We start from the raw sequence: 24309 nt of genomic DNA on the forward strand, positions 1-24309 counted from the left end.
ATACATTTAGACAGCGAATCATTGAGCGACATTTGCCAATCTCACATTGTGGTGCTTGTCTTTTAGTATAGTATATAGATAGATAGATGGATGGATAGGTCAATAGATGCATTCAACTTTTTCTTTTTAAAATACGTGAAAGTCAAAGCTAAGCACTTATTAAAAAATAAAATAAAATGAGAGAGTACTCTTGAATTAAGGGGGTGTGATTACCTTTGTTATATTTTTCATATATATATATATATATATATATATATATATATATATATATATATATATATATATATATATATATATATATAGACAACGGTCCAAAACGGAGGCTAGCTCCTAATGGACTCAAGACTACAAAGCGAAAATTTAGTTCTCTTAGCCAACCTAATATAAGAACTAAAGTGGGGATTGGGGGTACAAACGTTATGAACTGCTTGACGATGCAAATAAGGGGATTGAGGGAATCTATCGCCGGTAGTAGTCATAGGATATGTTCCAAACATATTTCCTTGCGTTTCTTGATCCTTCAAAAACAAAACTTGAAGTACCTTTTACCTTTTTTTGGTCTTTACCCTTGTCTTGATTGACCTTCCATGCTTCCTCGGCGTGGCAGTGAACGTGAAGGTACAATGTGGTGGAAATGACTGCACCTGTTCAAGTTCAAAAATCATGGGGTCTTCCTCATTGGAACCTACGGATTCCACTTCAGCAATATCAGTGGTAGTTAAATCTCTCGCAGGAACCTCACTCCTCTTCTCGATGCTTGAACCCTCATTGCTGCTAGAAATTAGGCTAGTGGATGTATAAACATCTAATTTCTCAACAGCAGTGGTGTTGGGCTCCCATGGTTGTGTAGCCTTTTTCTTTTGTCTCTTCTTGACGCGATCCCTCTTTTCTGGCCCCATCATCATAGTGGGCATGAACAAGGTTTCAAGAACTTTGTACTCCTTTTCCTTGTGGGAATTAGGATGCCCATCATGGGTGGTGTTTTCCTTCACTTGTATAGTCATCTATGAAACAACAGAATTTTTTAAGATCCTTAAGGTTTTCCCTTGACTCGGGTCTGAGTAAGACACATTTGGAATCTTAAGGGACTGATTACTTCTTGATTTGTTGAGAAAAATGTGGATTTTCCTCGGTCCCTTATCCTTAGCTTGCTTAGAATCCTGGTTGTTTGGGGAGCTAGTAACCTCATCACCCCCCTTTTCCAAAGGAGGAAAGCCACTTATTGTAGGGATAAGGTTCTCTACCACCATCTCACTAGCAACGTCCATGTTGGGTAATTCTGTAACACCACTCTAAGTATCACTACTAGACAGCTTGTTAGATTCTAGACTGACAATAGACTTGCTGATCTTCCCAGTGACAGATCGGAATCCTCAGTGCGTCTTTTACCCTTGAGCTTGCTAGCTTTGCATCTTAAACCCTCCACCTTCTCTATTTCACGGCAGATGTCCTGGTTGTTAGGCTCAGCCTTGACTGCCTTGCCAAGGTCTTCAAAAGCCTCTTCCAGTTGGTTGATCTTGATTTCGGCTAAATCCCTTATGTAGAGAGCTTTAGTATAGTTATCCTCAAGCATAATGACTAGCGAGCAGAGCTTATTAGTTTGTTCATAATCCCGAACCTTTAAGGCACAAGCTGCGAGATTTATTTAACTCAAAGGATATGACAAGATTCCTTAAGAAAAAACAATCATCTTCATTTCTTGGCAGTACAAAACACTGGAGTTTTAGACATCTATCATACTTAGCGCGCTCCAGCAAGAACGATTTCGCCTTATTTGAAGTGAACATTGCCCTCCTCTTTTAAGATCTTAGCTTGATTGAGAATATTCCGTGGGCAATTGTTCTTGGCAAAGTTGACAATGCTTTCGTCATAATCATCGTTTAAGTGAGTATGTATAAGGGCGCTAAGTAATTTTTAGCAGTCCATAACGTGACTTCTAAAGACGAAAGAGGAGTTGATTAACAAAGCACAAACAAAACTTAGGAAGTCAGAAACACTACCAAGAAGGAACGAACCCTCGTAGGGGCTATAGTAACCCAGACACTGCCCAAACCAACACTAAAAAACAATCAGCCGCAAGAGACAAAGATGAAAATTCAGTCAAGCGGTGACCAGAGCCCACCACTAAAAACAGGGAAAATAGGCGGAAAAACAAGAGGGCGGCCACCCACCTTGAACTCTGGCGTGAAGAAAGTCGGCAGGTCACTGCTGGAGAAGACGGGGACAAGCAGATCCGCCGTGGACCTGAGCACACTCGGTAGCAGGTGCTTCTTCAAGCTACGGGGGCGAGATTTTCTTTGTTTAAAACAGCGATCAGGAACCTCACGCAATCTGGTGTTGCCGGGGAGAATAGGGGCTCGCCGGCGATCGAGAGGGGTGGTCGCCTACACCGATCGCCAGTGGCCCGCCTGAGAAGGCAAAGAAGAAGCTGGTTTTGTAAAAACTAGAGGCTTGCAAATGGTATTTGGGTTTTGAAGCTCACTCGTGGGGTGCCTTCAATAAATTATGAAAGCTTCCATAAGAATGTGTTGTGATTATAAGAACTACTTCTATGTTGTTTGAGTCAATAAGTTTGGTGACTAGTAGAGTATTAGTTTCAAGCATTATGATGCATAAATGCATTTTGATAATTGTGGTATAGTGGTTAAGTATTGTTATTTTTTGAACAAAAGGTTGGGATCAAACCTTGACCTCCCTATCCTTTTGGCCCATGATCCGCCACAATCTCTCTTAACCCCTCTATTATTTTTTGTTGTGATGCTTGACTTGCTTGATCACCAATTGCATGCTAAACAAGACCTAATGAATGATGTCGCAATACAAGGATTGTCTCTCTAGAGACTGGCATTGAATTCTTGTTAATCTTGACTGAATCAAAGTGATCACCTAAATTTAGCATTTATGTGATTAATAGCATTTTCAAAACCACCTAGATTCAATGCTTTGTTTAAGGACACAAACGTTGAATGCAATCAGAATTCATAAGTATGGACAAGAATGTGTCATTGTTGAGTTTAGTAAATCGAGTACCAAGGACCCAATCGAGTACCAAGTATGGACAAGAATGTGTCATTGTGGATTTCCAAGTGGCCTTTAAATTAAACAATTGGAGGTGACTCTTCAATTAACAAAATCGTGCTCTTTAGTATCAATGGCACATACTTTAGAGTCGGCATATGTTTTTCAAGGACTGTGCACTCTCCACACGCAGCTCCTCGGTAAAATGGAACTAGGTTGTTAATCAAGTACAGTCGTCGTTGTGTGACGTTGCATATACTCAAATAAGGCATGGGACCTTTCACATCCGCGCTCGTGAAATCAACAACCTACAACAAAGAGTCCATAGACAAACGGTGGAGCCCAGAAAGTTGAAAAAACCAGTCCTTCAACTACGTACGTACACAACTACATTAAACCTTATAATGAAGTCTAACTGAAAATAAGACTACTTGCTTTTCTTAATTAACTCGAAATATTAACTAGATATATACACAAGCGGTGAGCCGAAGACTCGGTAACGCACTAATCTAGGAGCATAACTTCATTTAATTCATTAGTTAATAAAACAGGGAGAATAGAATATTGTGAACATTTAGTAAAACTCCAAAACCAAAGTATGTCGAAAGATGAATTTAAGTAATTGAAAGTTAAAGTGGAAATTAGTGATGACATTCAATTAAACAAAATTGGTGACATGCTCCAGGAGCTTATGTTATACTAGTTTTTGTACAGACTATCATCTGATTTTAAGCCTGAAAAAAATTTCCTAGATTTTCTCATGCAGGTTTTCTTCAAGTATGCATATTATACAGGTTCAATAAGTAGCGCGCTGAAACCAGCATGAACAGCCAAAGAATGAAGGTCCTTCAGGTTTGGCTTAAGCCAAGCCCGCGTATTACAAATACTCCCATTCAGACTCAGCAGGTCCTTCAGGTTGTCTGCTGCAGAATGTTGAATTTGGATGGACCAGAAGTATCAATAAATCCTTGCACCGACAGCTCAGGTACCGACAGACTCATCTCTTGATTCAGCAAGTTGTGGTCTAAAAAGATGACAACCACAGTTATATCATCATGATATTTTCTTCTTTCCCCCTTTTCCACATTCCTCAGTTCTTCATCTTTCAAGTTCATCTTTCTTGCAACCCTCTTCAGTGTTTTCTGGACAAGTCTTTTTGCAATCCCCTGAATGGCAGAGAGTGAATAATGAGGAAGAGTACAGTTAAATGGCAAAGATGAAATAATTAACGCTAGATGCAGCTAATAAAGGATATAAGGATGCATACAGCTCGAGGACTATTGTGAACAAGCTCGACTGCTTCATCATTAGTGAAGTGCTCCCAGAGACCATCTGAGGCAAATATCAGAAACTGGTCGTTAGGTTTTAGAGTTCTGGTGTGAACTGATGGTTCAGCTGTTAGCACAGGACGGCGAATAGGTTCAGCAAAGTGAAATCGTGGAAATGAGGGATCAAGAGCAAGTTCTGGACTCTTCAAGTATGCATCTCCAATGGATCTAGAGACCTATATATCAATAAATCATACAAAATATTGTCAATTTAGAATGTAATAATAGGATGGTCCCAAATAATTGATGAATAATGAAAATAAGAACCCTTACATCAAAAGATCTTAGGATAAGGACCAGAGTGAATAATTTTCCTGTTTTAGAAAACCGCTTTAACCCTTGACAAAAATATTTTGAATAATGCTAGATGATCATTTAGATAGCTAAATGATGCACACATAGACAATGTTCACATGCAAGCAGAACCTTGGAATGGAATTCATAATCCCCATCCTTAGACAAGAATGCACTTAATTTTAAAGTCTATCACTTGCTTTTTGTCACTAGACATGGTAAGCTTATAAATCATTACAAAGTAATTATTTAACCTAACTCATCGGCTATGAGTCAAACCAAATTTAAATTATGATCTGAACTAGAGATAATGAGGCAGCTCAATATTAAAGTGTGCTCGGGAAATCTTATAGTACTTTCAATATTAAAATGTAAATACTCGGGTTATTTAGGAACTGATCACCAATTTATTAAGTATTTAATAAATTTTCACCTCAGGATAAACACTACCGGCAGAAAGTGGGGAGCAGTACTACTCCTAAACAATGTAGCCTAATACAGTGGACAAGGACAACTAACACAGTTAACTCCCAAACATACTTCATATCCCCAAGTTATCAACTGACTAGCCCAAGAAACAATAGGAAAACCTTTGCATCTGTCAAGTATAACCTTAATATCAGGCATTCACACGTGTCATTCAAAATCAAATGAGAGAACGGAATTAGCATGAAATTCGGACACTGATCACCATGATTTGCAGCCCTAGAGGCTAGAGGTCGTTTAGATATATCATCACCAAGTTATAGAAATAAAGAACTGAACATCTCATACTTCAGATTAGCAAACAAACCCCTTCACCAAATACAGAGAGAGAAATGTGAAGATGGAAAAAAGTCAAATGCAAAGAAAAGGTACACATAGGTAAACCTGAATAATGCCTTTGATTCGCCAAATCCCTTGCTTCTGAACTAAGATGGATGCATCATCAGGATGTGTAGACATAAGTTCTTCTCTAACTTCTGACATAGAAGCATTATGCTCCCTAGTCAACTGCTCCGCAACAATCTTATTTGATCGACCAAAAGTACCCATTACAGCTCGTGAATCACCCAGATTAGCAACATATAATGTCCTGTTCCAGATAAGACCAACTAGACAGCAAGATCCAATTGCAGCAATCAAGGGCTTCAATTTGTAAGTCCGGGAGACAAGAGTAAGAAATCCATCCTCTGTTGCAGAAAGAGCATTCCTGATGACATCTTCTGAAATGGTTTTGCTGTCTTGAGCATGTTCTGCACAATATTAACAACATTCCGGATGCATTAGAACTAAATTCAATTTAGTCACAACAGCAGAATACGACACAAATTAAACTCGGTTGAGATAACCAAACATTTGAAAACTGAATGACAGGATTAAAAAAAAAAAAAAAAAAAGAAAAAAAAGCCATACAATTTAGTTGTATTAGCTAAACTTCCATCTTCCACTTAACCATACAACCCTAGTAGAATCCTATAACTCTATAAGTAATTCAAAACCTTAGATGATTACAACCCCCCCGAACCATCGTTTTCGCCCCAACTTTCAAAAACAAATATTTATAAAGGAAAAACAATAATCAACATCATTAGATGTTGTTTAAGTGTCAATTACACCGTCCAAACAAACTAACTATTTGCTCTCTAAGAAAAAGACAAAGATGATGATGTACAAAATAGTCAAATAAAATTTTCATCAACCAACTAAATTAAACAAGAATCTAATCTAATAACAAACAAATTCATTATCTCATAAAAAAAAATAATAAATAAATAAAATCAAAAGCAGTAAAACCCATCATGCAAAAATAGACCCACACGTCACAGGGTATCCTTTACCAATAATAAAATTGTCAAAACAGATGCACAAAAAATCAACCAAAATTAGCAATAAATTCCAACCCAGAAAACCCAATGAAAAAAACACACATGATAAAATACTCCATACAAGTATATTATTGCAACCCAGCAAAACACAAAACTATTCAATCATCTTTACAAAAATACCAGAAAACATAACCAGAACTTCAAACTACAAAAATCCCAGAAAAATTACATCCCAAAAACTCAATAGTACCATGCAAAATCAAAAACCCACATCATAAATTGTCAATTAAATGCAAATCACCAACACCCACATAAAATTTCTCAAAAAAAAAACCATTAAATTATAAATTAATGAGAAATAAAAAGATGAAAAACTAACTGATGAGATGAATAAAGAGATGATCAGAGATAAAACGAGCAGCTTCAGGTCCACCATGACCATCATAAACACCAACAAAAGTAGCATTACGACCAGTTTCAACTTGACTACGATCTTCAAGAACTTCATTAGCCTGAAAAACAGCAAAAGAAAATTCACCCAGAAAATGCTTCTCCAAATCTCTTGACCAAAGTAAAGGATGATGATCACCAGCAGATTTTCCTCCTCCCCCACTAGAACTACTGCCGGAGTAATCATCACTGTCGTAATTGCAATGGTTATTGCTATTATTATTACGATGAGTTGAATCGTTACTATTACTATTGTTGCTATTGCTATTATCTCTGTTCATTCGGACATATCGTCGAACAGGTCGCCAGCATGATGAAGCAGTTTTTTTTACCCCTGAAAACATCCCTCATTTCCCTCAAAAACAATACCCTTTTATTGAAAATTATTCAGGATTTTTTGGGGTTTTTTTTTTTTAAAAAAAAAAAAAGAAAAGAAAAGATATTCAGACAAGAAGAATAGGGTTGTTTTGAAGAAGAAGAAGAGAGGAGGGAGGAAGTGTTTTAAAGAAGTTAATAAAATAAAAAAATTGGAGGAAAAAATATTTAATTGGTTGACTGATTTTGGTAAATCAGAAATAAATTATGAATGGAAGGTCAACCTCTATTCTTGTGGAAAAATTTGTTTGAAAGAAAAAAAAATGTTTTAATTTAAGAAATTGAAACAATTTTAGTCACGGAAAATAGGGCAGATGCTGAGGTGGTATTGACTAGATTTAGTGAGTTGTTAGTTTACCAACTGATACATGTACAGCTGTAATCAAAACATTAGTACAGATCCCTAGTAACTCCTAGTAATAATGGCTATCTTTTAAAAAAAAAAAAAATATTTAACAATTAGTGTATAATCGTTGAAAATAATATAAAACGAAGCTAGTATTAGATTTATTTGAGACTTTTGAGTTGATTGTGAAGATGTAGAGAGGGATAAGACTATGCAAGGGTGAAAAATCAGCTCATTTTTTGTTCATCTTGAATTCTTTTAATTAAGGACAAAGCCTCTTAGTAGCGTTTGATCCCATAACCTCACAACCTCATTGTTGTAAGATGCAAAATTTTCCACTAAACCAACCCTTACTTAGTACATGGATATTAATAAGTTGTTGTAAGTTGACTTGAAGTGTTTGACCTGAATAGACCTAAGTACACCAGAAATCTCTGAACTAAAATTACCTTATATATAACTGAGCTAAAATATCTGGTGCCAAATATGACTCAAATTGTCATCTCCAACCGTAGCCAAGCTCATAAACTGAATTGATAGTTCTTATTATTATTATAAGCTGTTGTTTTGGATCAGATTAAGGGTTTTCCGCGTGGTACGTCATGCGTAAGAGACGGCTTGCGTGCTCAACACCTTCTTGATTGCTTGAGTGGTGCTACGGTTGCTATTTCAGATGAGTTGGTGGGCTCTATTACGCAGGTGGTTAATCTCTTTCTCGCAGGAAAATGTCCGGCTGAGTTGGGGGAGTATATTGCTAGTGCTCCTCTCACGCCCCTTGTTAAGCCCGGTGGTGGTATATATTCGTCCTATTGCTGTGGGTACTGTTTGGCGGCGTCTGGTTTCAAAGGTTGGGGCTGCTTTACTTGGTCCGCGTATGGGGAACTATTTAAGAGGTCTTCAGTTCGGTGTTGGGGTGCCGGCAGGTGGCGAGGCTATTCTTCATGCTGTTAATCGTTTGGTTGAGGCTCGGGGTGGTGATGTTGGCCTCTCTATGTTGCTGGTGGATTTCCGGAATGCCTTTAATTTGGTTGATCGTACGGATTTACTGCGTGAGGTTCATCTCCGTTGTCCAACTCTTTCGCGTTGGGTTGAATTCTGTTACTCTACTCCAGTTAGGCTCTATTATGGGGAGCATACCTTAAGGTCATGTCAAGGTGTGCAGCAGGGTGATCCTCTTGGCCCTTTGCTTTTTGCTTTGGTGCTCCATCCGTTGGTTTGTCGAATTAGGGATTCTTTCGACTTATGTTTGCAGGCTTGGTATTTGGATGATGGCACTGTTATTGGTGACACCTTGGTGGTAGGGAAGGTTTTGGAGTTGATTTTGGTGGAGGGACCTCGTCTCGGCCTCCATGTTAATGTTGAGAAAACGGAAGTTTTCTGGCCCACGGAGGACCCTCGTAGCCGTCTGATATTGCTCATCCTGCTCATGGTGTTAAGCTGCTTGGGGGTCCTGTCAGTGCAGATGCCTCTTTCTGTGGTGAGCTTGTTTCGCAGCGAGTGTCGAAGACCATTGTGCTCATGGATGCTGCTGCTAAGCTTGAGGATCCCCAATGTGAGTTGTTACTACTTCGTGCGTGTACCGGAGTTTCAAAACTCTACTTTTCTATGCGCACTTGTCCTCCTCGTCTTTTTGAAGCGGCCCAAATTTCTTTTGATGTGGCCCTTCGAGGGTTCTGTGGAACGTATTGTAATTGCTTCGGGGCCAGGTTTTGGTGATTGGCAATGGCGGCTTGCCACCTTACCTTTTTCTTATGGGGGATTGGGTGTCTATTCAGCGGGTGATGTTCGACACTATGCTTTCCTTGCATCGCGTTTGCAGTCTTCTGGTCTTCAGGCTTCGCTTCTTCGCAATTCTGGTATTGTTGGTCCGGGTCCGGCCTTCGATGACGCTCTAAGTCTTTTTAATAGGACTGTGGAGACTGACCTTTTACGTAACCCTAGTGAGATCGCTGCCCCCAAACTCATGAAGAAATTGGCAGATATATATTTCACGAAGGTCACTGCTTCTGCAGAATCCGCTTTCTCCTTATCTCCGCGTCAGGTTGCCTTATGGAAGTCCCAGCAGGGGGATCACACTTCTGCCTGGTTGCGTGCGGTCCCGATATCAGGTCTGGGTCAGACTATGAATGGTAAGACTTACCGTTGTGTTCTTTGCTACCGGTTGGGTGTTCCCTTGTTCTCCGTATCGGCACCTTGTTCTGCTTGCTCAAGGGTTTTTGATGGGGATATTTATGGGGATCATGCAGTGTCTTGTGCTGGGATGGTGGGTATTAAACATCAGCACAACGTTGTTCGTGATACCCTTGTTGATATTTGTTTCCGCTCTGGGATTTCTGCAAGGAAGGAGGTCAACGTTGGGTTGACTGGAGGTAACTACGGGGCTCTTCGGCCAGCAGATGTGTTACTTTACTCTTGGGATAGAGGCCTAGATGTATGTGTTGACTTGACGGGGTCTTCTCCATTGACTCAATCTGGGTTGTCTGACTTCGTTCCTGGTCGTGTTGTGTCGGCTGCGGCTCAGCGGAAGCGAGACAAGTATAGGGCGCGTTGCAGGGCTATTGGCTATGGTTTTCTTCCTTTCTCCTTTTCTTCATTGGGGGAATTAGAGAAGGATGTTGTTGCGTTGTTGAAGCGGGTTCAGGCTTTCGCTAGGACTCAAGATATTGGTGCTCGTGCCGCTGCTCACATCTTCAGCAGGATCGGATTCGCCATAGCTAGAGGAGTGGGGGCCCAAATTGTGTCTCGGCTACCCACAAATGTTTGACTTTGTAAGTTTTTGTTAATTTTATAATAATAATAATAATAATAATAATAATAATAATAATAATAATATAATAATAATAATAATAATAATAATAATAATAATAAAATTTAAAATTATCGATTTGAGCTTGATTATTCACAAATGGAACAATCCGAACATAACCCGACCCAAATATGACCCAAACATACTCAACTCGAAAATGGTATGACCCGAACAGACCCAACCCAAATTTGACCCGATACCTAACTCGAGTCATATCCGAAACCCGAATTGACCCGACCCGACCCATATTTGACTCGAATGTTAACTGACCCGAAATGCCCGACCCGAAAGTGACCCAACCCGAATGGCCCGTTTGCCAAGTCTAGTAATAAGGGTATGTTTGGTTAATCTGATTTCGTCTAAAAAAAATTTATCAGAACTTGTTTTATTTTATCTAAACTCATTTGCACTTATTGTATTTTTATGAACTTATTATTGTATTTTATTAGAGCTTAGGTGACGGCCTTATTCTCTTCACTTTTTATTTTATTTTATTGCTGAACTGAAATTATTGTTGTTAAACTTATATTATATTTAAGTCCCATTTTTTTTCACTTTATTTTTGTGAATTGAATTTGTTTTTTCAATGAACTAAATTATTATTTTAGCTTAACCAAATTATTTTTATTGATTTGAAACTATTTTTCCTAAACTAAAATTATTTTTTTTTACTGATTCCCTATTATATTTGTTCTTTAAAATTACTGATTTTTACTGCTTAAAACTTAATTCTACTGAACATAATTTTTTTTTTTGCTGAATTGGATTTAATTTTACTAAACTCAAATTATTTTTGCTGACTATTACTTAACTAAGGCAAAGAGAATATATCCTTACTTAACTTCACAATTTGGACATTTACATGGGATGTTAAGGAACACTATAAGGCCCTGTTCTTTTGAGCTTTTGAGCAAATCGAGCAGAGCAGTAGTTGTTGTTGTTGTTGTTGTTTATCATATTTATTATCGTTATGCGTATTAGATTATTACTAATATTAGTCGTATTTTTTTTAAATCATTAAAATAACTATCGTTTATTATGCTGTAATTATAATATATCTTTTATTTATGCTTTTCAAAATTATTTTATTAATTATTAATTAATAATTATATTAATTTTATTAACTATCAATTATTAATTTATTATTGATTATTTATTAATATTTTATTTTATTTTATTAATTATTGATAAGTTTATTAATCATTAATACTAAGTAGAGCAAAGCATATTTCAGCAGAACAGAGCAGATTTTAGCATAGTAGAGTATAATAGAGCAATTCAAAAGAACAGGACCTAATTCAACAACTCCTTCACATGTAACGTCATATAATTCCTTTACAAACCCTATACATTATAATTAGTTACCCCATAGGATTATGTTAATTACATAACATGTCATTCCTTATAGGATGAATTCTATTCTCCCAATTTTAATCTACTCCCTTTGTCCTAAAATAACTGGCATGGTCAAACTTTGCACACATGCCGATACATTTGTTTGACCTTATTTATGTATAATTAAACATTAGTAAAAATTATAAAAAAAATTATATTATGAAACTTTATGTTAATACCTATTTAACAATATAATACATGACAAAGTATATTTTTATTTTGTTTGTAAAAAACTATAGTCAAAGTAAATATATGAATAATGAAAAAAGGTCCAACGTTTCAATTATTCTGAGACGAAGGGAGTATTCAGAACTTGTCTAAATTTATTTAAACTTATTTGAACATGATAAAAATTATTTTTGTTGTAATTTAACATGATAAGTGGCCCTTATTAACCCATTTCTCGAATTTATTTTTGTTGTAAATTTAATAAGTAATCCTTATTAACCCATTTCTACTCTCTAAAAACTTATATAGAGTATATGACATTAATGTAAAGAGAAAGAAAGGAGGGGGAGGGAGGGAGAGCAAGTGCATCCGTACAAGGTCAAGTCTAAGAAAAAACTCTTGAGGAAAAATTTACAATAAAGAAAATGTATACTAAACCACGAAGTACTTTATAAAGTTTATTTGATAAGCTGATAACCAATATTTGATAAATGTGAACTCCGAATAATGAAACGAAGGAAGTATAAAAATAGTAAAAGGGAAGCAAAACAAAGCAAAGAAGCAAATACTAGAAGCAAGAAGTAGGTGAGTTGTGGGCATAGCAAAGTTATTAATACTTGGTTGTTGAAATCATGAAAGATACCATTGCGGTAGGGGCATGTTCCTATCACCAAAACTATTAGCATAACACAGGTCGCTTGTGAACTAGAACTGCATTTGCTTTTCTAACTTCCTCATATGCTTATGTTAGCATTTTGTCAACCATCTCACCCCTTTATATGGAAGCACCAAGCACATTATATGTCAAAATGAAAACAACATGGAAGGGGCAACAGTTGTATTAGCGCGTAGTTTCAGAGGTGGGGTTACAAATGCTAATATTAATTATGTCAGTGGCTTGGTGCAACTTTGTAAAATTAGGCTTGCCTTAAAATCATTGTTTTAAAAATATACTGAGTACAAATGATTTTTAGTTACTAAAAATACAATTAAATTATGATTTTAATTAGCTAAAATTAAAGACTTTTTTATTTTATTTTTTTATTTTGGTTGAGTGAGAAAAGTTAAAGACTAAATAATTGATCAATAAGTTTTATCTAATATCTTTATACAATAGTGACATACTTGTATGAGTTGCATCAAAAAAAGAGGCATATTTTCCTTAAGGACTCTATGCAATCACCCGTCCTGTACAAGCCCAAAACCACTCGAATACTTTTAGGAAGCTTTTATGGGCGGTACATGGAATTAAATAAACTAATGTGTAAGTGGAGTTAATAATAATTGTATTTTTAATTGTCAAGTGAAAAGATAAACAATAAGGAACTTAATTTGTTCAAAGTGAAAGAGAGAAATAATATGGATTAGTGTAAGTTTTCCTAAAAAAAAAATATGGATTAGTGTAAGTAAGATTTTTTTTTTTTTTTTTTTTGAGGAAGTGTAAGTAAGGTTAGTGTGAGAGAAATATGTCAAAAAAAAAAACAAAAAAATTGATCCCGTGCTAAAAATGAAAAAGTGTTACAACTATTATGGAACGGGTAAAACGAGCGTTGCAAAATATTCAAGAACAAGTGGAGTATAATCTTTAAGTCAGAACAACTAATTTTAAGTGTTAATTTTCATCATTTGAGTATATTTTTTCTCTTACCATGAAAGTACATTACTACCCCTATGCCTTCATCTCAATTTTTTGTTGATGCTCTACCTCTTGCGCAAATTAAATCACTTAGAAATGGGTAAGTGACTAATATGTTGTTTGAATATGTCATACTACAAATAGACATCCTCTAAACTATAATAAGCAAAACAATTTCACGAAACTTACATTACTGGAATTGCAAAATGACTTATAAATTATTCAATAAAAGTTAAGCGTTTAGATTATAAATACGGTTATTTCATCAAATACCTCTGAGTAATTCGTTAATTCATAATATACCCATAAAACTTTTCAAATACACCATGTACACCTGAGTTTAACAACAATATCACCAAATACCCAAATCACTAACGGATGTTAATTCCATTAGTCTATATGGCTAATTGTGCCACGTGGCAGCATATGATAGGTTTTCTTTTAATTAATAAAAAGTAAAGTAATTATTTAATTATAATTATAAAAAATTAAAAAAAAAACAACCACCCACAATTCCCTAGCCAGCCACCTGCCCCCACCCTAACCACCCCTCGTCGGCGCTCCGCCCTAAACCTCAGCGTCGGCGCCACCCCAACACCCCTTGCCTCGTTGTCGCCCCTCCCTTTCCCCTAAACCATCCTCCCTTTACCCGACGAAGACCACCTCCCTTCCTCGAAAAACCCTCAGTCACCACTCACCAGCGCCCAAATCCCTTCCTCTACGCCGGCGAACTTAATTTTCCACTCCCCCATCCATTTCCGCCCCCTTTCCCCCTGAACCAGCACGCTAAAACCTTATTAAAACCAAAATCGAAACCTTAAAACCAAGATTAGGGTTTTGATTTTGGAATTTTAGGGTTTCGGGGTGATAGTTTTGGTAGGCGGACGACGATGAAGTGGGGGAAAGGGGCGGAGATGATTGGGGGAGGGGCGAATTGTGTTCGCCAGTCGGGGGAGGGGGGTTTGGGGTGCCGACAGGTGGGGATGGAGGTTTTTTTGAAGGAGGGAGGGGTTTAGGTGTTGTGGGGATGGTAGTTTGGGCCGGGGGAATAGGAAAGCCGATTTCAGGGGGTCAGGGTCAGGCTGGCGCCGGCGCAGGGGTTCAGGTGGGATTTGCGCCGGCGTCGGTGCCGGCGTGGGGTTCAAAGGAGGCGACGGTATAGGTGGCTGGGGTTTGGGCTGATTTTTTTTAGTTTTTTTATTTTTTTAATAATTAATTAAATAGATTAAAAAAATAAATAATCAAGAGATGCCACGTGGCACAATTAACTCTTAATGACTAGCGGAGTTGACGTCCATTAATCATATGGGTATATGGAGCTTTTTTGTTAAACTCAGGGATATATGGTGTATTTGGAAAGTTTCGTGGGTATATTGTGAATAAGCGAATTACTCATTATAAATAATTATAACAGATACAAGTTTTGTGTAGACATTGAAAAATCTTCTTATTATGAATAAAATGTTAAAACTGAAATCAACAAAAATCATTAATAATGAACGATGTGTGATTGGTGCTCATAATGTGGCTGATTATTGCTTCTTGTGATAATCTTGCTAAATTTGGTGTTCAATGTGAACAGTTGTGCATTTTTTGTGAGAAAGAAGCTGAAACCATCAAGCATTTGTTATTTCAATGTGAATTCTCTTCTATCATTTGGTCTACTATTTGCAATTGCCTAGTGACTAGGTTTCCAAATTTTTATTACACAACATCATTCTAATTTAATGTTAAAAGTCAACTCTTTTATAGGATGGTTGTCAATGTTGTTGTTTATTTGATTTGGAGGGAGAGAAATCAGAGAAGATCTCAAAATGTGAAAGAAGTCTGCAATAGAGATTGCAAAGTGACCTTCTGTGTTAGATGTTTAAATTAGCCTATGTTAGTAGGTTGTGTTTGATTTGTTTGATTTTTTTTTTTTGAGAAAATTGATTTGTTTGATTATTGCATGCTTTTGTAGTGCTAGTGCTAGTGTTTCTATGTAGTTTGACTTTTTTTTTTTGGTAATTAATAAAGCACATTTACCCAAAATAAATGAAAGATGTATGATTTTGTCTTAAATTAAAATATATTAGTATAGACACCTAATTGCGTCTCTCCAGAAAACCAAACTCATTGATGAGTATCTTTCACGTCTTTGATTAACGAGTTCGGTAAAGAGTTGAGCAGTCTCGTAAAGTTTCCTTAATTCTTAACCATATCCTAATCTTACCTAAAATATTTTAGCCAAAATCATTCATTTCGCGTCTTTAAACCCAAAATCATTCATTTCGTGTCCTTAAAATCATTCATTTCGTGCCTAATTTATAAAAGCGTCCTAACTAGATTATTTTGGTCCATAATCTCAGTCCAATTATTGCTTAGCTGGATGGGTTTGAAAAGAGCTTTCCAACAATATATTATAAGCCCAAATCCAACTTAAAACGAATAAGTTATTGCCAAAATACTAAACCGAGCCCAAGCCAAGCCTGGACCCACCTTATCTACGACCCAATGATCATATGAGGGTTCTTATACCATATTCCTAATCCTAAACCCATTAGGACTCTTTAGAAAATTCTAGAAGTCTCTAGAAGGTTCTAATCTATCCTTTGCGAAAAGATAAAGATCAAAAGAGTTCGAAGCCGAATAAAACTTCTCATATGATAGTCCTTATCCTGTTCAAATTAAAAGACGTCCAGATATATTTCACAAATCTAATTCTATTATAAATCAAACTCTGTACGACTTTATTATCTTCAGAAATCATCGCAGAACGACGGAACCAACGCGACACGTCAGCCCCATCGCGTCGCAATGGACATTGGCGCTCCGCATCAAGAGCAATCTATTATGTTCTAAATTTTGATCTTTTCTGATTGTCTAGACTTTTTTTTTTCCTTATAAACAGAGGTCGTTTTCCCCGTTTTCAAATAAGCTAGAAACCATCAATCATAAGCTATAATCACCCAGCTCTAATCATCACCGATCATCAAATATCTATGCTCTTAGCCTTAGCCTTAGCCTAAACACATCCTTGATACATTCCAATCAAACAATATACTTCCTTTGCGAGATTCGAATACTCTAAGCCATCCTCGACGTTGCCTTCGACCTCGACGTGAAAGGTTGATAATTCCGAAGGTTTGGTCCCAAATCTCTATTTCAATTCATATTTGATTTCTTTACTTTATTGATTTAATTTTCTTGAAGTTTACTAACGTATGTATTGTTTTAATAGCAAGAAGGTTGAGGCATCAAAGTGAGTAATTCAATCACCCTTATTATTACTATTTCGATTTTGGAGTAGTAGAAATCATGTTTACAATGTTATTATGATTTCTAGTATCATGTTTAGGATAACGCTTTGATCTTATTATTAGTGACATGCTAGGATTGTTACTAATCCGTTTAGTACCATGCCTAGGATCTTACTATTAATAATGATGATGTTATGATGATAATTGTTGTACTAATCATATGTTGCTTGATTACTCATGATTTATTGTTATTGCTTGATCACGCCCTTTTTTGCAGGTTTAAAAGGAATTTGTACTTGAAATCAAGCTTTATAAGATAATTAATAATTTGATTTAGACAAATATGATTTTAATTCAAGTGACCACCAATAATAGATTTGATTGTGCATTAATAATCAACTAATACAGATTAAACAGATTTAGGATTAACTTGATGTATGTATGTTGATCGAAAAGCGCGCATGAATATCATAAGAATTGAGTAGAGGTCTAATTAGGGCGGGTTCAGTCTCTTTTAGGTTGGATTCGTACCATCATCCTCGAACATCCAGTCATAGTTTCGGACCACTATGGAGTTAGCGATCTCCGTGATCGTGAATAGGGTGTAACCTTCACACCCGTGAACTGTTTACAAGTTCTTAAAACTTGTTGGCAACTCTTTTTCTCTAGTTTCTTTTCCTTGGTACGCCGTCATGCCTAAAAGTATACACCACAATAGGGCGAGAGTTGAAAAATTCCCTACAATTAGTCAATCTTAATTGGACTTTAAACACTTAATCATTTAGCTTGATAGAGATAAAGCATAATTCTATATTACAACACTACTTTGTATTCCCCAAGAGAGATAAGTAGTGGGAATTGAACATAATAATAAATAAAATAATTGGTGACAATTAATTCAACTAACTTTTTTTTTTTTTTTTTCACAAAAAAGAAAGGGGACCTTTTACATTTTCCAACTCACATGATTATGTGAGTTTTTTCATGTCAAATGACGGTGCATATAAGAAATTTCAGTGTTTCTTTTTTCTCATTCCTTCCATACATAGGAGTATTAAAATTAAACAATATCATCAATCAAACTTCTATGGCGATTATAATGCTTCTCCATGAACACCTTTGATGCGCCTCTAACAGCTCTGCTCCATGTCTACATATAGCACAAGCAAATTTGAAAGATTATAACTCAACAAAAATCATTACTCGTAAAATTAAGCTCATGACCAAAAGTTATTGATCATAAAGATAGAAGAAAACAAAATTAACGATATATTTGTCAACAAAGTATATAATGTCAATCATAATATCACGAAAGTGATATACGTAACAATTGTTGCAGTGAAATTAGAAACATTAATACCACTGATCAACAAGTGATTAATCATGAATTTCTAAACTTTTATTATTTTAAAAGGTATGTTAAGTCAATAAGCTAGCATATGCATGCAACGAATACGATAAGTGCAAACAATAACTTATTCTAAATAATCATATAATTCACAAGTACGTATGTAGTACTATAGTTTTGCAAAAAAAAAAAAAAAAAAAAAAAAAAAAAAAAAAAAAAAAACCCGACAAATTAGATTTTTCACGAGTGTCACATACAATATTCCAAGCAAAAAATTGAATTTGACTAAGAATCACAAGATGACATTAAGAAAATGAAATAAAAATAAAAACAAAGAAAAAGTAAAAGAGGGTATAAGAGAAGTGACATGTAAATGTAGTGATATGAAGTAAAGTGATCATCTCACACGAGAAGTAAGAAGTGTGAGATTTTGCTTAAGTCAGATTATATAGCTAAATACTCCTATCAATGTCACATGAAAAGCCCCAACACTTTCATAAGATGTACAAAATATGTACTTTGTTTGACTCCTATTTTCATTAATTGTCACATAAAGTTGAAGTAAAAGATGCGAATATATATAATGTATGCTCCTATTTTCATTCAATTACTGTCTTTAAAATTCTCATATCAGCTTATATTATCTTAGGGTGGTTATATGTCTTATTGTGTAATGCTACACAAACTTGCAATTTGCACCCTATATTTTTGACTTATCTCATACTTTTTAGGTGATAAAATCTCCCATAATTCATAAACTATAAATTAAGGCATGCATCATATACGTACCATAAATTAAAGTTTGTTCAAATGTATTTTAGCACAGGTGAGTATGAGTACCACGAGCGCGTTATTTAGGATTTATATCATGAACTTTCTTGAATTTTCTTGAATTTATCTAAAATTTTAGAGCTTATTGGAATTCATAGGGAGTAATAATGTATAGGTGAGTATGAATAGCACGAGCATGTTATTTAGGATTAATACCATTTTCTTGAACTTATCAATTTATAAAGCTTATTGGAATTTATAGAAAGTAATAACGGCAATTAACATTCAACAATAATTTAATTTATATATATAGGCGATTATTTTTAACTTGTTATTTTCTTCTTCATGTATTTGTGAAATGTATTCATTTTTAAGCAATTAAAGATCTTATTGGTTAAAAAAAAAATTATTGGAGACCCCCATAAAATGCAAATGACTAGACACCAAAATTAAAAAGAAATAGAGGTAGAATATCTTCGGCCCTGTTCACTTTACCTCAAAAAAAAAAATAATATTCAGTTTAGTATATATAATTTCAGTTCAATAAAAATAATTTCAATTTAGTAAAAATCAGTAATTTTAAAGAAGAAATACAACAAAGGATCAGCAAAAATAATTTCAGTTCAGCAAAATTAATTTCAATTCAGTAAAAATAATTTAAATTCAGCAAAATAATTCAATTCGATAAAAATAATTTCAATTAAGAAAAAATAAAATGAAGTGAATAAGGCCTTAATGTAAAGCACATGATACAAACTTCACTTAAAAGTATCGATTGAGGATTATAATGTGTATAATAATTACTATATTTTATAATGCATAAATAAACATTTCAAACTTTATCAACCGTTGCACTTGTTATATACTTTGTATGCTATAATAATTACTCCGTAACTATTATTAAAATACTTTAATTTTATGATATACATAGATAAGGTAATTATAACTATACAAGTTATTAGGATTTAGGAATGATTAATTTCATTCTAATATTCATCAACCCTTATCTATATTCTATAAGAAGGAATCTAATGGCTAGCTTACATATAATTCGAGTAAAAATCCACAATCCTATAGCATAAGATTGCTGAGAGTATCATCAAAGGCAATTAAGTAATTCCCCTATATAGCTATCACTTTGTATCCCAATGCAAAGTTAATTATTACCTTGCTTCTTCTTTTTTCTTTTTTTTTTTGAATAGTTTTTTTGAATAGATTACCTTGCTATTTAAAATAGGTATCGATTGTCAATAAACTTAGGCTACCATTCTTTCTCTTTTTGCCAACTTATTGTCAAGTTAAAATTCCAACGATGTGAGAAATCCGGTTGACATATGCACACGTCGATGTAGCTAAACTTGGTTAGAGTTTGGGGTGGGTGGTATCCAATAATGAGCTTGAACTCCGATTTAGCTCGAAGGTCATTGAGCCTAGAAAATTGAGCTCGAGAAAGGCGAGCTCAACTCGAGGCTTAATTAAGCTCGGCTTTGAATTTAGGCTAAGGCTTAGCTTTGACGGATCCAGTTCACAAATTAAACATGTCCAACTAGTTGACACTCTTAAATGTATCGACTATCTATATTCTACAATCACATACAAGTATTTGTGTACATAATAATTCCATTCATAAAATTGAAAGCTAGCTTTCACATCACTAGTTCACTTACTCTATTTCCAGCATTTAGGGATGTAGCCGTGTAGGCACTATGTAGCCTGGTTTTTGGCGTCTTGGCGAGACATCATCTCTTATACATACAACCTAAGGAGTACTAAAATAATGCACCTAAGTGTGCCCAATTTTTATTGGGCCAAACACAACTGCACTATTGAGAAATTTACAGGCCAGACACTTAGGAGTAGAGGGAAGGATAAGGGAACAAGTGAGCCAACACTTTGTTCAAGACTTTCATTTTATGTGTTTAACAATATGAATTGTATAAGATTTGGCCCACAACCAAAACCTTAAATGTTAGTGATTAAGTTATTACCATATTACATGTTATTCTTTCAAAATTAAATATGAATTTTTTTTTAATATAACAGTAATGCGGTTAGTTCATCCTAAAATCAGTAAGCAATAGGTCACATAACATATGAAACAATTGTTCTTTATCTTCTATATTAACGAAGGGCAATTACTTTCCCCTTATACCTAATTAATTTACTTATCACAAAACATGTAAATGTCAACTAATTTAATTGATTGATAATAAGTCTTGGGGTGGTCTCTCATACCTATAATCTTTATGTCAAAACTTTTATGGTTTTATCCATACCCGAAATATAAAAACATGTGTATTAATGTTTCAATCATCTAAAATCGACATGTTTCAAATTAACATGAATAATATAACTTTCATGTGATCAACAAGAAATGAATGCTTGTTTTTTAGGTGCAAACAAATTAAAACGAGTGAAATAAACAAGCTACATACAAATAATTACACAAATTAATAATTATAAATAAAGAAGAGTTGATTGAATTAACAGAATATTTACCTTCTCAATAGCAGAAAGAACACATTTGGTCCTAAAATCTCTAGCCCCTCTAAAATGATGAGACCTTAAATGCTTAACAATGAAGTTCCCCGAAGACGACGACGAAGAACGCCGAGTCTTATAATGTTGAGGAAGAAGAGACTTCCTTTCCACCACCCTTAAACTCGCATTACTTCCAACATTTACTTCTTTTGAAGGACTCATCATCATACACGTCTCCCAATCATTCTCATCCCCATAAACATCACATTTACTCTTGACAACCTTCCTCTTCTTCTGAGTCGTCCTCCGGCCGTGTCGCTTGGAGGACGACTTACGAGGCGAGGAGGGGGATTATCATAGTCGGAATCAGAGTCGATTTCGGCGAACTTACGGAGGAGTTGGTCAGAGGAGGCTTTTGTGACATGTTGGACTAGTTGAGGTGATTCCATTGTTTTAGAGAAAGAGTGTGAAAAAGGTGGTGAGGTAGTGGGTGAGTTTGGGGTTATGTTATGATGGGTGCGAGAAAGAGACCGTTGAGGGTGGGCGAATGATTGGATCAGGTGCGGAGGGCAGGGACAAGGGTGCGCGTGCGTGGGGGCGGGAAGAATATAGCCGTTACTTCTGAGCGTCATGTGGTATTAAACTCAATTTTTTAATATAATGGGAGTGTTTGTCTGATTGAGTATGTGTTTTATTATCTCAGTTTTATATTTTTTGCAATTTTAAGGAATTATTTGTGAAATATAAAATATTTCAAAATTGTAAAAAATATAAAATGGAGATAGTACTTATAATTAAGTAATTTTGAATTGAGTTTGGGACTTTGGGCGAGGTAGCACTAACACGTGGGAAGTATTTTTATTATTGGTTGCCCCTTCTTGTTTTGCGTTAGAGAGTGAATGTCGAAATCAATGTCCATACAAATTACGGAGCACTCAATACTTCCTACTAGAGTTGGGTGTTCAAACATATTGTTTCTAAAACGAGCCACGAAAAAGTCATGTTGCATAGTGTTAGACTCGTGTCAATCTTTTATAAATGAAGTCCATGAACACTCACATAAATAAATTTTGAAACCGTGTGTAGTTTCATATTGTCAACTTTTTTTTCCCCTTAATATGTAGTTTTATAATATTACTTTTTATTATTTTTCTTAATATGTGATTTAAGATATTGATAGTAAAAGATACATCTTGAAAAATATGTAAAAAAAAATACAGTCAATATTATTGGACAAAGTAGTATAAAAATTTGATGTATTAAAAAAAAAATTATATCAAAACCAAATAAAACCTCACATAAATATATATATTTTTCTTACTTATAGATCACAAAAGATGGTAAAAATAAATTTATAAATAAATAGTATAAAGTTTCAAACATTAAGATTAAAAAAAAGAACTCTGGATATGTATTATATGCACACCGAAACAAGGTAAATCCAGCAACACCCAAACACATACATAGTAATAAGCTACATGACTTATAAAACTAGTTTCATTTGCCATTAGGATAGTTAATTAGTTACTTGCCAATAGGATAGTTAATTATTATTATTATTATTTTTTTATATATTTTTTTATAATTTTTTTTTTATTTTTGAAGAAAATGATAGTTAATTAGTTTAGGAACTTACAATAGTTGATAGTAAGATAATAATACTCCTTTATTTTTGTATTTTTTTTTAATGCATCAATTTGATCGACACATTTATTGTCGAGACATAACTTTGACCATTAATATCTTTAATTATCTATTGGTAAAAATTGTAACATTATTATGAGTATTATGAAACTAGACATTATGACTAATTTAATGATATATTATATAATAACATTTATTTATTTTATAGAGATGAAAAAATTAAGTCAATCATAGTATGTGAATAGTGCAAAAGTCAAACTAATGCATTTAAAAAAAAACAGAGGGAGTAATAGACAAACTAGGTTAGCTCCTGTGCCATACACGGTAATTTTTAATAACCATTATCAAACTATCATTATAATTAGTTTTTTATAAACAAAATAAAATCTAAAAATATAGTTGAGAAATTTTGATCAATTACGAAAGATATGTTAGATATAAAATGATGTAGAAAATTATCAAAATTATGTTAATAATGCTTTTATTAAAGCTATATAAAAATTTGTGTTAAAGATATGTCAAATCTTATTTATTTTAAGTAACCATATTGTCATTGCTGATGTGTCTTTTAGTATATAGTTATTGATGATTGATTGATTACATGTACTACAATTGTTGTTTTATATTATGTGACCTTATATTGTGTGAGTGTGACCATTAAATAAAGGTAATTTGATTTCTTGTACATAATTTAGTTTACAAATATTTAAAATTTTAGATATATTCTGCTTTTTTAAGGGAAAATAGGACAGTACACTTGGGTGCACCATGCGCATGGTGCACCCTATTAAACAAAAAAAAGGTGGAAGAATATACTTTTGTTTAACAAAGAACATATTGTTTTTGACAAAGAACATAGTTGTGTTTGACAAAGAACATACCTATACATGTTTGATAATATATTCTTTGAGTTTGTTCAGTGTGTTCTTTGGGCATGAACTATATTTTTTTTTACATTATAACTTATTTTCTTTAACATATGTTGATTAAACATGTTTTTTGGGTTTCAATAATACAAAGTATGTTATTTGAATTTGGCTCGTATGTTCTTTGAGGTAATGAGTGACGCACAAATTATATTTTTTTTATTATCATATATCATATTTAAATTATTCTTATTATCGTATGTTCTTTGAGTTTGATCAGTGTGTTCTTTGAATATGAATTATATGTTCTTTACGTTATAACTTATGTACTTTTAA

At 34.4% G+C, this 24309-nt stretch overlaps 1 protein-coding gene across 1 annotated transcript; it reads right to left on the bottom strand.

The window, feature by feature from the left end:
- Nucleotides 1-3647: 3647 nt before the first annotated feature.
- LOC110734514 (probable protein phosphatase 2C 25) lies at nucleotides 3648-7936 on the bottom strand. Its single transcript, XM_021914680.1, has 4 exons — nucleotides 6828-7936; nucleotides 5511-5875; nucleotides 4286-4522; nucleotides 3648-4184 (listed from the first exon to the last, which is right to left on the bottom strand). Exons 1-4 carry the CDS (start codon nucleotides 7240-7242, stop codon nucleotides 3930-3932), a joined length of 1272 nt encoding a protein of 423 aa, XP_021770372.1. The 5' UTR covers nucleotides 7243-7936; the 3' UTR covers nucleotides 3648-3929.
- Nucleotides 7937-24309: the final 16373 nt, after the last annotated feature.

Source organism: Chenopodium quinoa, unplaced genomic scaffold (genome assembly GCF_001683475.1).
Source record: "Chenopodium quinoa cultivar QQ74 unplaced genomic scaffold, ASM168347v1, whole genome shotgun sequence".
Lineage (NCBI taxonomy): Eukaryota > Viridiplantae > Streptophyta > Magnoliopsida > Caryophyllales > Amaranthaceae > Chenopodium > Chenopodium quinoa.